The sequence below is a fragment of the Danio rerio genome, chromosome 3, assembly GCF_049306965.1.
Source record: "Danio rerio strain Tuebingen ecotype United States chromosome 3, GRCz12tu, whole genome shotgun sequence".
NCBI lineage: Eukaryota > Metazoa > Chordata > Actinopteri > Cypriniformes > Danionidae > Danio > Danio rerio.
The window spans coordinates 60,532,501-60,546,017 of record NC_133178.1 but is presented as its reverse complement, the minus strand read 5'-3'; the positions used below and the strand labels follow the sequence as shown (position 1 = coordinate 60,546,017).

Below are 13,517 nucleotides of genomic sequence, written 5' to 3'. Positions count from 1 at the left end.
AATAGCGCGAAAAAAGTCATGACGGAAAATGACGTCATAGGGTGGGTTTGAATCGGACTGAGCCAAGGAATCAGAGGAAAAAAGAATTTTGATTGTAGCCCATTCGGTTCAAAAGTTATGATGATAAACATACGTGAAAGTTTGGACAAGTGGTGGCGCTAGAGAGTTTGATTTTGAGACTTCATAATTGGCCTGATTAATGTTAATACTGGCCTCTATCATTGTGCCAAATTATACAACTTTCCCGCATACGCCTATATGGGCTGCCATTCAAATCCGGCGGAAGAAACGGAAGAAGAAGAAGAAGAATAATAATAATAATAATAATAATAATAAGAACACTAACGAAAGCAATAGGTGCCTACGCACCTACGGTGCTTGGCCCCTAATAATAATAATAATAATAATAAGAACACTAACGAAAGCAATAGGTGCCTACGCACCTACGGTGCTTGGCCCCTAAATATAGCTGCAAGCAGCAATTAAGGGGCCAAGCACTTTTGACCAAAAGGTGGCGCTGCTCCAGACGTTTTTGAGTACTTTCAGGGCATGGGGTTGAAGATGCATATCATGTTTTGTAATGATATGTGAATGTGTTGGTAAAATATAGCATTTTTGGCCAAAAATCGAAATGGGCGACGCCCAAAATGGCTGACCTGTGAAAGTCAGACATCATTCGACTCGACATGCTCTGCCGGATGTAATGAGACCAGTTTCATGAGTTTCGGACGAAAGGTTGAGACGTTATAAGCCAAAAAGCAAGTTTTTAGTATCTCCGGACCACTAGAGGGCAGTGCGCCGAAACTCCGCAATTAACCTTAGACCCTAGTTGTCATAACACACACCAAGTTTGGTGTGAATCGGTGAATGCGTTACGGAGATATCGCCTCAAGTCCATTTTCGCAAGTTCTTCGTTAAATTAGTTCGCAAGTTAAATGAAAACGGTTGGTCTAATCAACTTGAATTCCATAACTTTTAGTTGGCATGGTCTGTAGATCATGTGATTCAATTTTGGTGAAAATCGGAGACACGGCCTAGGACGAGTTCGATCAAATAGGTTTTTCGAAAAATGTAAAATAGCGCGAAAAAATTCATGACGGAAAATGACGTCATAGGGTGGGTTTGAATCGGACTGAGCCAAGGAATCAGAGGAAAAAAGAATTTTGATTGTAGCCCATTCGGTTCAAAAGTTATCATGATAAACATACGTGAAAGTTTGGACAAGTGGTGGCGCTAGAGAGTTTGATTTTGAGACTTCATAATTGGCCTGATTAATGTTAATACTGGCCTCTATCATTGTGCCAAATTATACAACTTTCCCGCATACGCCTATATGGGCTGCCATTCAAATCCGGCGGAAGAAACGGAAGAAGAAGAAGAAAAAGAATAATAATAATAATAAATATAGCTGCAAGCAGCAATTAAGGGGCCAAGCACTTTTGACCAAAAGGTGGCGCTGCTCCAGAAGTTTTTAAGGACTTTCAGGGCATGGGGTTGAAGATGCATACCATGTTTTGTAATGATATGTGAATGTGTTGGTAAAATATAGCATTTTTGGCCAAAAATCGAAATGGGCGACGCCCAAAATGGCTGACCTGTAAAAATCAGACATCATTCGACTCGGCATGCTCTGCCGGATGTAATGAGACCAGTTTCATGAGTTTCGGACGAAAGGTTGAGACGTTATAAGCCAAAAAGCAAGTTTTTAGTATCTCCGGACCACTAGGGGGCAGTGCGCCGAAACTCCGCAATTAACCTTAAACCCTAGTTGTCATAACATACACCAAGTTTGGTGTGAATCGGTGAATGCGTTAGGGAGATATCGCCTCAAGTCCATTTTCGCAAGTTCTACGTTAAATTAGTTCGCAAGATAAACAAAAACGGTTGGTCTAATCAACTTGAATTCCATAACTTTTGGTTGGCATGGTCTGTAGATCATGTGATTCAATTTTGGTGAAAATCGGAGACACGGCCTAGGACGAGTTCGATCAAATAGGTTTTTCGAAAAATTTAAAATAGCGCGAAAAAATTCATGACGGAAAATGACGTCATAGGGTGGGTTTGAATCGGACTGAGCCAAGGAATCAGAGGAAAAAAGAATTTTTATTGTAGCCCATTCGGTTCAAAAGTTATCATGATAAACATACGTGAAAGTTTGGACAAGTGGTGGCGCTAGAGAGTTTGAGTTTGAGACTTCATAATTGGCCTGATTAATGTTAATACTGGCCTCTATCATTGTGCCAAATTATACAACTTTCCCGCATACGCCTATATGGGCTGCCATTCAAACCCGGCGGAAGAAACGGAAGAAGAAGAAGAATAATAATAATAATAATAATAATAATAATAAATATAGCTGCAAGCAGCAATTAAGGGGCCAAGCACTATTGGCCATAAGGTGGCGCTGCTCCAGACGTTTTTGAGTACTTTCAGGGCATGGGGTTGAAGATGCATACCATGTTTTGTAATGATATGTGAATGTGTTGGTAAAATATAGCATTTTTGGCCAAAAATCGAAATGGGCGACGCCCAAAAAGGCTGACCTGTGAAAATCAGACATCATTCGACTCGGCATGCTCTGCCGAATGTAATGAGACCAGTTTCATGAGTTTCGGACGAAAGGTTGAGACGTTATAAGCCAAAAAGCAAGTTTTTAGTATCTCCGGACCACTAGGGGGCAGTGCGCCGAAACTCCGCAATTAACCTTAGACCCTAGTTGTCATAACACACACCAAGTTTGGTGTGAATCGGTGAATGCGTTACAGAGATATCGCCTCAAGTCCATTTTCGCAAGTTCTACGTTAAATTAGTTCGCAAGTTAAACGAAAACGGTTGGTCTAATCAACTTGAATTCCATAACTTTTGGTTGGCATGGTCTGTAGATCATGTGATTAAATTTTGGTGAAAATCGGAGACACGGCCTAGGACGAGTTCGATCAAATAGGTTTTGCGAAAAATTTAAAATAGCGCGAAAAAAGTCATGACGGAAAATGACGTCATAGGGTGCGTTTGAATTGGACTGAGCCAAGGAATCAGAGGAAAAAAGAATTTTGATTGTAGCCCATTCGGTTCAAAAGTTATGATGATAAACATACGTGAAAGTTTGGACAAGTGGTGGCGCTAGAGAGTTTGATTTTGAGACTTCATAATTGGCCTGATTAATGTTAATACTGGCCTCTATCATTGTGCCAAATTATACAACTTTCCCGCATACGCCTATATGGGCTGCCATTCAAATCCGGCGGAAGAAACGGAAGAAGAAGAAGAAGAAGAAGAATAATAATAATAATAATAATAATAATAAGAACACTAACGAAAGCAATAGGTGCCTACGCACCTACGGTGCTTGGCCCCTAATAATAATAATAATAATAATAATAAGAACACTAACGAAAGCAATAGGTGCCTACGCACCTACGGTGCTTGGCCCCTAATAAGAACACTAACGAAAGCAATAGGTGCCTACGCACCTACGGTGCTTGGCCCCTAATAATAATAATAAATATAGCTGCAAGCAGCAATTAAGGGGCCAAGCACTATTGGCCATAAGGTGGCGCTGCTCCAGACGTTTTTGAGTACTTTCAGGGCATGGGGTTGAAGATGCATACCATGTTTTGTAATGATATGTGAATGTGTTGGTAAAATATAGCATTTTTGGCCAAAAATCGAAATGGGCGACGCCCAAAATGGCTGACCTGTGAAAATCAGACATCATTCGACTCGGCATGCTCTGCCGAATGTAATGAGACCAGTTTCATGAGTCTTGGACGAAAGGTTGAGACGTTATAAGCCAAAAAGCAAGTTTTTAGTATCTCCGGACCACTAGGGGGCAGTGCGCCGAAACTCCGCAATTAACCTTAGACCCTAGTTGTCATAACACACACCAAGTTTGGTGTGAATCGGTGAATGCGTTACAGAGATATCGCCTCAAGTCCATTTTCGCAAGTTCTACGTTAAATTAGTTCGCAAGTTAAACAAAAACGGTTGGTCTAATCAACTTGAATTCCATAACTTTTGGTTGGCATGGTCTGTAGATCATGTGATTCAATTTTAGTGAAAATCGGAGACACGGCCTAGGACGAGTTTGATCAAATAGGTTTTGCGAAAAATTTAAAATAGCGCAAAAAAAGTCATGACGGAAAATGACGTCATAGGGTGCCTTTGAATTGGACTGAGCCAAGGAATCAGAGGAAAAAAGAATTTTGATTGTAGCCCATTCGGTTCAAAAGTTATGATGATAAACATACGTGAAAGTTTGGACAAGTGGTGGCGCTAGAGAGTTTGATTTTGAGACTTCATAATTGGCCTGATTAATGTTAATACTGGCCTCTATCATTGTGCCAAATTATACAACTTTCCCGCATACGCCTATATGGGCTGCCATTCAAATCCGGCGGAAGAAACGGAAGAAGAAGAAGAAGAAGAAGAATAATAATAATAATAATAATAATAATAATAAGAACACTAACGAAAGCAATAGGTGCCTACGCACCTACGGTGCTTGGCCCCTAATAATAAGAACACTAACGAAAGCAATAGGTGCCTACGCACCTACGGTGCTTGGCCCCTAATAATAATAATAATAATAATAATAATAATAAGAACACTAACGAAAGCAATAGGTGCCTACGCACCTACGGTGCTTGGCCCCTAATAATAAGAACACTAACGAAAGCAATAGGTGCCTACGCACCTACGGTGCTTGGCCCCTAATAAATATAGCTGCAAGCAGCAATTAAGGGGCCAAGCACTATTGGCCATAAGGTGGCGCTGCTCCAGACGTTTTTGAGTACTTTCAGGGCATGGGGTTGAAGATGCATACCATGTTTTGTAATGATATGTGAATGTGTTGGTAAAATATAGCATTTTTGGCCAAAAATCGAAATGGGCGACGCCCAAAATGGCTGACCTGTGAAAATCAGACATCATTCGACTCGGCATGCTCTGCCGGATGTAATGAGACCAGTTTCATGAGTTTCGGACCAAAGGTTGAGACGTTATAAGCCAAAAAGCAAGCTTTTAGTATCTCCGGACCACTAGGGGGCAGTGCGCCGAAACTCCGCAATTAACCTTAGACCCTAGTTGTCATAACACACACCAAGTTTGGTGTGAATCGGTGAATGCATTACAGAGATATCGCCTCAAGTCCATTTTCGCAAGTTCTATGTTAAATTAGTTCGCAAGTTAAACAAAAACGGTTGGTCTAATCAACTTGAATTCCATAACTTTTGGTTGGCATGGTCTGTAGATCATGTGATTCAATTTTGGTGAAAATCTGAGACACGGCCTAGGACGAGTTCGATCAAATAGGTTTTTCGAAAAATTTAAAATAGCGCGAAAAAATTCATGACGGAAAATGACGTCATAGGGTGGGTTTGAATCGGACTGAGCCAAGGAATCAGAGGAAAAAAGAATTTTGATTGTAGCCCATTCGGTTCAAAAGTTATCATGATAAACATACGTGAAAGTTTGGACAAGTGGTGGCGCTAGAGAGTTTGATTTTGAGACTTCATATTTGGCCTGATTAATGCTAATACTGGCCTCTATCATTGTGCCAAATTATACAACTTTCCCGCATACGCCTATATGGGCTGCCATTCAAATCCGGCGGAAGAAACGGAAGAAGAATAATAATAATAATAATAAGAACACTAACGAAAGCAATAGGTGCCTACGCACCTACGGTGCTTGGCCCCTAATAATAATAATAATAAGAACACTAACGAAAGCAATAGGTGCCTACGCACCTACGGTGCTTGGCCCCTAATAATAATAAGAACACTAACGAAAGCAATAGGTGCCTACGCACCTACGGTGCTTGGCCCCTAATAAAATAATGATAGCAATAACAATAAGGATCTATATTTGGAGAAATACAAGTTATGCAATAAAAGCAAATAAAAACTATTTAAAGACTTTCGACTGAGTATGTGGTTGTAGAAAAAAAAGTACAAAGTAAAAAAATATAAGAGCTAATATACAAACATGACTCTGAATGTGTTGTTACAGGAGTTGTTGCAGCCTCTGACACAGTATGACCTCGTCAAGGAGCTACAGTCTTACAGCGACGTGTGTGAGGCATTGTCCACAGTTGAGCTAGCTGTCGGTTTCCTTGCTATGACAGGGGGAGAGCCAAACATGCAGCTAGGCGTTTATTTGAAGGATGTGCTGCAGATGACTGACCACATGGCTACGCATGTCTTCAAGGTTTGCCATAAACACATTTCTTCCTTGTTTGATATCGTGGTGGATGCCATTTTCACTGGTATTACATAGGATCTGTATACTTACATTGGGTGAATGGCCTTACAATATATATAAAGTCAGCTGATGCAGCTTCAAAGTCCAAGAGATCCATCAAACTGTATGGCGAGGCTGAATGAATAATATTAATAAATGTTTAATGCTGTAACACCATAATTTCCATCTCTGGGAAACATTCACACACACACTCATACACTACGGACAATTTAGCCTACCCAATTCACCTGTACCGTATGTCTTTGGACTGTGGGGGAAACCGGAGCACCCGGAGGAAACCCACGCGAAGGCAGGGAGAACATGCAAACTCCACACAGAAACGCCAACTGAGCCGAGGTTCGAACCAGCGACCCAGTGACCTTCTTGCTGTGAGGCAACAGCACTACCTTCTGCGCCACTGCCTTGCCCTATTTTTATTTCAGTTAACGACAATTATTTTACATTTTAGTTTCATTTTTTTGTTTTCGTTAACTATAATGGTGCAGAATCGTGCATAAGTATGTGATTTGGGATGCATATATTATGTCAGAGCACCAGTATTTAAGGTAATCAATTAAAAAACAGAATTATTACTCCTTTACATGTAGTCGGGTGCAGGTGTACAAATATTTTCGTTCCATCTTACTTGCTTGAATCTGAAAATGTACATCAGAGCACCATTATAGAGGGTATACACAAATCTTTGCTCTGCTTGTGTTTTATGAATGACGCCAAATGTGTGATTGAAATACAATTGTGTGTGCAGGCATTGAGTCGGTGCAGCCTGAAGCACTGTGTGGCCCTTTGGCAGCTACTCAGTTCTCTGAAATCTGAGACAATGCTACGTCTGAAGAGGGTAAGATGGATACCCACAGATAATACTTTATTCTGGTTTGTTGCTTCAGTGAGTTTGTACACTCTCAATCCAAGTAGTGGACTTTATTAGAAAATTTGGGTAACGCTTTACTTCAGGGGTCACCAACCCTGTTCCTGGAGAGCTACCTTCCTGCAGAATTCAGGCCCAACCCTGATCAAACACACCTGAACCAATTAATAGTACCTAAAGCACCACTTGATAATTACAAACAGGTGTGTTTGGTCAGGGTTGCAACTGAAATGTGCTGTAAGGTAGCTCTCCAGGAGCAGGGTTTGTGACCCCTGCTTTACTTGAAGATGTGTTTATAAGGCTGCCATGAAACCGTTATAATTATGATATGACGTGTCATTTTAAACATCCTTATACCAACTGTCATTGTTTTTTAACATTTTGTTTTTTTATGACAACTTGAAATTACTAAGAAAAGAAAGAAACTGTCATAAATCTGTAATAAACATGATTGTCATGAAGTCATTATAAATATTTCATGAATTTTATACCATCATCATATTTTTTTTTTTACGTCAACTACAGTGGTACAAGCTGAATTTGAATATTATTGACGCTGGTAAAAACTATTTGACACGACAATTACACTTTTAATGAGACATTTTAACAAATACAGTTGCTCCACTAAAAAAGTGATCAGAAAAATATTCATGACACGCATATAATGGCTGCACGACAGTCATGTTTATGACAGATTTATGACAAGTTATGTTTCCTTGGTAATGTCAAGTTGTCATAACGAAGATAAATACTGGTTGTGATGTATTAATTTACGTCATGTTGTCATATCAAACAATGACATCTTCACATGCAAAATGACAACTGAGCAAATGAGTTGTCATAAGCATGCATAAAATCTCACTCATGTGTCACGTAATGCTTATAAGGGTTCTGTGTCTTATAAACACCCCTCTTCAAGTAAAGGGTTACAGAATATTCCATGGAAACCCATTGCCTTGAACCACATCCACACGGTGAAACTAAAAAGCCCAAGTTTAATTGATTTAGAACAGCATAGAACAAGTTTCTGGGTTAATTCAACTTGGGCTGTTTAGTTTAACCTTGTGTAAAAACTGATTTAGGAGTGATGTAAGGCATTGCGTTTCCACAAAATTTTCTTGTAAAGTCGACTATCTGGGTTGAGATTGTAAGATAATAATGACTTATTCATCTGCTCTTTAGGATCCATTCGTTGGAATCAGTAAAGAATACAAGCAGCCATTGCAGGAGGAACACAAGAGACTGCTCACAAGTTTCTTCACCAAGTCCAGCGCTGATGCCTTCCTGTTGGAGATGCATGAGTTTCTGCTTTTGGTCCTGAAAAGCCCAAAAGCCACAGACACCTACAGGCCTGACTGGAGGTGAGAGCTTATAGTAAATTACTGATATGTTTGTCTTCCAATTTTCTATCTTCTCTTTCTTCAAGAGTTTTGGAAGGGTTTCAGTTTTTGCTATAGTTAAAAATTAACGTATCATTTCTGAGGTACAGATGGACAGATGTATTATAATGTGATGAATAAGACAATAAGCTTATGTTGTTGAATAAGCATCTTCTATTATTTTTTTACGGAAATGAGGGGTGATTTGTTAATGTCTGGCTTTTGTATTGTACTCTGGTAATGTAACGTAGCGATCCTGGCAACAGAGATGAGGATTCACGTGTAGTTTATTTAAAGAATAGACAGGCAGGCAACAGTCAAACGGATACACACTGGAGCATGAGGGTAATCCAAAAAGCGTATTCAGAAACAGTCAAGTGGTCAGGACAGGCGGCAAATAATTAAAAATGGTAAACAAGACAAGGATCAAAAACACGGTTGTACAAACAGGAAAAATGCCTTGTAATGTTCGTGGGAGAAACAAGACTCAGCAATGTGTTAGTAATGGCTGACGTGAAACTGACGTTTCGACATCTTGAAGCGCAAATTTCGAAACACTGCACTGAAGCATGATCCAAAACACCCAGATCACATGACCGAGGTGATTCGAAACACCAAGGTCATGTGACTAAAGTGTTTCGAAACATCAGGTCACATGACTAAAGCGATTTAAAGCATCGATTTAAAGCGTTTCGAGTACTGGCGAATCTGTGCTTGAAAATTATGACGATGTATTTTAATAATGTTACATTTTATGACTAAAACAAGACATATTTATTCACAAAGTGTTCAGTTGGATCTCAGACCAATGTTGAAAACAAAACACGTTACAAGAACAGAGCATTTAAAAACTAACATCTAGAGATGCATCACCCTGGATTCAAACCCATTATCTCTGCATGCTAGTCTGGAACTCTCAGCGCTCCACTAAATCACTTGAAGCTTCAACTCTACAACGTGGGGTTTAATACCTCAATTTGCTTAGCTGTTTCTTTGCTATAGCTGTTCCAGAGCAATACATAAAAATAACCTCTAGGTGTCACTGGTTTTCAAAGAGACAGGTTTCGAAACGTTTCAGAGCTTCGACACATTTGCAACGACTGTTTCAGTGTTTTATGAAGCCTCGCTTTGCCCATCACTACAATGTGTATGTCAAAGTGAGGTGTATAAATCGTCCTGGGCTGCGTCCGAAACCGCCTACTACTCAGTAGGTAATGCATTTGAATGTAAACGTACTACTCAGCCGTTAAAAAAGTACGTTCTATACAGTATGAATGTAAAAAGTATGAACAGAATTCGGACGTACTACATCCGCCATTTTGTCATGGTCACGTGACCTACCTGCGACATTTGCGTCGCTTCACTCCCATTCATAAATTCAATCGCGGGGCATCATGGGATAGCGCAGCATGCATGGGATGCGCACTTCATAATCTCCCTGTAAGTAGTAAGTCCTACTGGTACTTCTTGCATACTGATTTTTTAATTTTTTAATTCTATAAATCCGGACCTTCTTGTAATATCAAGCCAATTCCATGCGTGTTCAATAAGAAAAGATCTGGAGAGGGTTTTCTTCAATGCCAAAAATATTAGTAATTTATTAGATACAAATTAATAATTCGATGACAGAGCTCTGGGTCACGTTACCCCAATGCATTACAAGAATTACATTTAAGAGGTTCGCAACTAACATACATTTCCTGAGATTTCCCAGCATATATACACAACTGATATTAACAGGTGGAGTTTTGGTAACGTCACTTATCAGTCATTCTGCAGTCCTTTGGGTCTTGTACCCCAGACATACTTCCTTTTTCTGCAACCCTTTTCTGCATACCAGAACTGAACAATTATGTGCATCTTTAATGTATTTCACAACTTCTACAAGCATCATGCTCCTTGTGACATGTCTAGACTTAGTATTAAACAGCAGTCTGAAACAAGGGCCCCCGCACTATATTTATTCTAATTCTGCTATTTCCCACAGTTCCTTCTCGGCTGCTATGCAGCACAGTAAAAAAAGAGCAAGTGTGTCTGGTCAATATGTGGTATCATACAAAAGAGAAAGATTGATTGATTAATCTGTTTTTAGTCTAAACATTTTCTTATAAAAAATAAAGACACAAAAGTAATACGAATAAATTGCTTTTTTCCACAACGTACTACTCGGCTCGCATACTGATTTTAGCATGCTGTAAATAGTATGGAAGTATGCGGTTTCGGACGCAGCCCTGGTCATCAGTCCTTACGAGCATCAGCTGTGTCTGTAATCAGGGAGGGAACAGGAGCTGGTGTGTGTGTGAGGTGCATGATGGGATCTGTAGGTCATTTCAGAGGCAGAATTGCAGCTGCTAGATCGCAGGTGATCATAACAGTATGAAATGTAATGACAAGTAGTCAAGACAGTAAATTTCTTTATGTTGCTTTAGCTTGTTTTAATGAGTTAATCAGGTTTCACCTAAATTTATACAAAGTTTAGCTTAATATTTTTAGTCAGTTTGATTTGGTTAAAAAAAGTTTGATTCAACTAAAAGTTTTAGGGCAGCAAGATTTTTTTTTTACAGTGTACAGAAATCTGCATGGCCAGAATAAGTATAGATTGTGATGTGACTGATCATAGATATTTACCATAACTCACTAAATTCTTTCTGTCCTTCAGGCTAAAACACACTGTTGTGTCCTACATGGAGCGTAAAGATCTGGATGTTCCTCCTGAGGTGGAAGAGTTCTTCCCTAAAGAGATCCTGCTTTCGGAGTACACCAGTACATGGAACTTTTCCGTTAACCTCAGGCAAAAAAGAAGCCAAAGCTAGTTCTGGATGAAGCACTTGTGTTGTCTTAGCCATTGACTTATATCAGGGAAAAAGAAAAAAAAAAGCTAACAAATGACAAATTGCCTAGTACAGACTGTTGCAGTCAGTGATATCTGTGCACCTACTGTAAGGTTAAGTTTGCAATACATACATTTTGCTCCCCTGTAATATGAAGGTACAATCTGTTAAAATTATCGCTTCAAGTCTGAAAACAATCATAGATAGGTTTCTAAAGTTTTTGAAGTTGTTTACCATTCCAATTTTGTATTTGTTTACTTTTTCCTTTACAATACCAATAAACTCATCTCTTTAGACTCATTTAAAGAATGCAAACTGTTGAATGTTGAAATACACACTCCACATCATGAGCAATGGACTTCTATGAAGTAAAACAGCAAATTATAGAAAGCTGAACTGCTTATTTTTTATTTCCTTTGACATATCAAGTGTGCAGAGGTCTCTTCTACACACTCTTTTTCTCTTAAACACAACACACACACACACAATACCCCATACAGTGCACTCATTGTCATGTTTAAGGGTGCTTTCACACCTACACTTTTGTTTCGGAACGTGTCTCGTTTGCCCAGTTAGCGCGGTTCGTTTGGCATATGTGAACAGGGCAATCGCACTCTGTTACGCGCCAAAGTAATCGCTCCGAGATCGCTTGAATGAGGTGGTCTCGGCTCGATTGAAACAAACCCTGGAGCGGTTCGATTGCAATGAGAAAGTGATCCGAGTGCGGTTATATCACTGTGTTTTATGGATATGTAATAGGCTTACGGCTATATGAAGAGAGAATTATGAGTAGGGTGGGAAGTTTCGTGAGTCTCCGGATGCCCGCAAACGAGTGATAATCTCCCGATAATCTCGCGTCTTCCTCCCGGTCCTCAAATAGGCATCGTCGCGCACCCTTCTCACCCCTTCCCACCGCGTCTCTCCTCAGACACGTTGCGCGCACGCACCTGTCAATCACCAGCAAACCACCACCTCTCCTGACAGCTGAGTGGGACACAGCAAAATAAACCCTGACACTCTGACCAATGTGAGGAGAGTTTACTCGCACGTGACTTGTTTTAGCTCTTTTGGTCCGATTAGAAACTTTGCAATGTGAAAGCGAACCGCTCCAAGAGCAAAGAGCAACAATGTAACAATTTTAATCTCTGTTTCGGAACAACTGAATCGATTCACAGGTGTGAAAGCACCCTAAGAAACCAGTCTGAGGCCCCGTTTACACTAGTGCGTTTTAGTTTTAAAACGGCGTTGTAGAATGAAAACGATCCGCGTCCACACTCGCGTTTTACCCAGCGTTTCTGAACAGCTCTCCGTCCACACCAAAACGCTGAAAACGCACATCACGTGACCACACACACACTCTCGGGCAAGCGCTCCAGCATTCTACCCAGATGAGAGCTCTGCTTGTCGGGCTGCACATCACGCATCTCCCGCTGGATCTAATCTCACTATATTTGCTGAACGTGATATTTCATTCATGTTGTTGTCTTTATCTAACGACATAGGCCAATTTCCTGACTTTGGTCATTGGAATCTACTAAGTTACTTGTTCACAGGTAACATGTTTTGGTTAAGCGCAAAGATAAGTTAATGATAAGTTAATGATTAATCCAGGTACATTGACTGATCGCTTGCCTTTATTTCCTACAATGTATAAACTTATTGCATGTTATACTTTTATAATTATCGATTATTAAAACTGATTTTCAGCAAAAGAGAGGGTGTGTTTCGTATTTTCACTGAAATTGAAAGGAGACCGTTATCGGCTCCGTTTTGTTATAAATATCCACACAGTGAAGATGACGCTCATATATGCAGCACGACGCCTCAACATTTCTGCTGTCTGTTAAGTAGCTAATATTAAAAAGAAAATAGGCAGTTCCTTAAATCATGTTTACATTTTATTGTTGAGAAAGTGAAACAACGTAGCCAAGGTGATGTGAATGAAGTTATAAAGTACACTGTTCCCTTTGAAGATTTACCCGTGTCCTCGGTATGTTTTCCATATCAAACTGAGAAGGGGGAGACTGCAGCCTTGATCAAACTTGCGAAGTCTTAACTTACAAGAAGAGGAAGCGTGGCTGAACTGTGTGGGCTACTTAATATTGAGGAAAAAGCCCCAATCAGATAGGCGAACGTTTGCAGCCCCGCCTCCGTTTTCAGATGTTTCCGTCTTTCCCCATC

At 40.0% G+C, this 13,517-nt stretch overlaps 1 protein-coding gene across 2 annotated transcripts in view; it reads left to right on the top strand.

Annotated features, from left to right (window-relative positions):
• rnf213a (ring finger protein 213a) overlaps positions 1-11,711 on the top strand; it is a 194,618-nt gene extending 182,907 nt beyond the window's left edge. The window contains 4 exon segments of one of the 2 annotated variants that reach the window (NM_001353835.1): positions 6,010-6,207; positions 7,007-7,096; positions 8,309-8,487; positions 11,165-11,711. In NM_001353835.1, the coding sequence (NP_001340764.1) occupies positions 6,010-6,207; positions 7,007-7,096; positions 8,309-8,487; positions 11,165-11,318 (621 nt within the window). In that variant the 3' untranslated portion in view covers positions 11,319-11,711. 2 annotated transcript variants of the gene reach the window in all.
• The last annotated feature ends 1,806 nt before the right edge of the window (positions 11,712-13,517 follow it).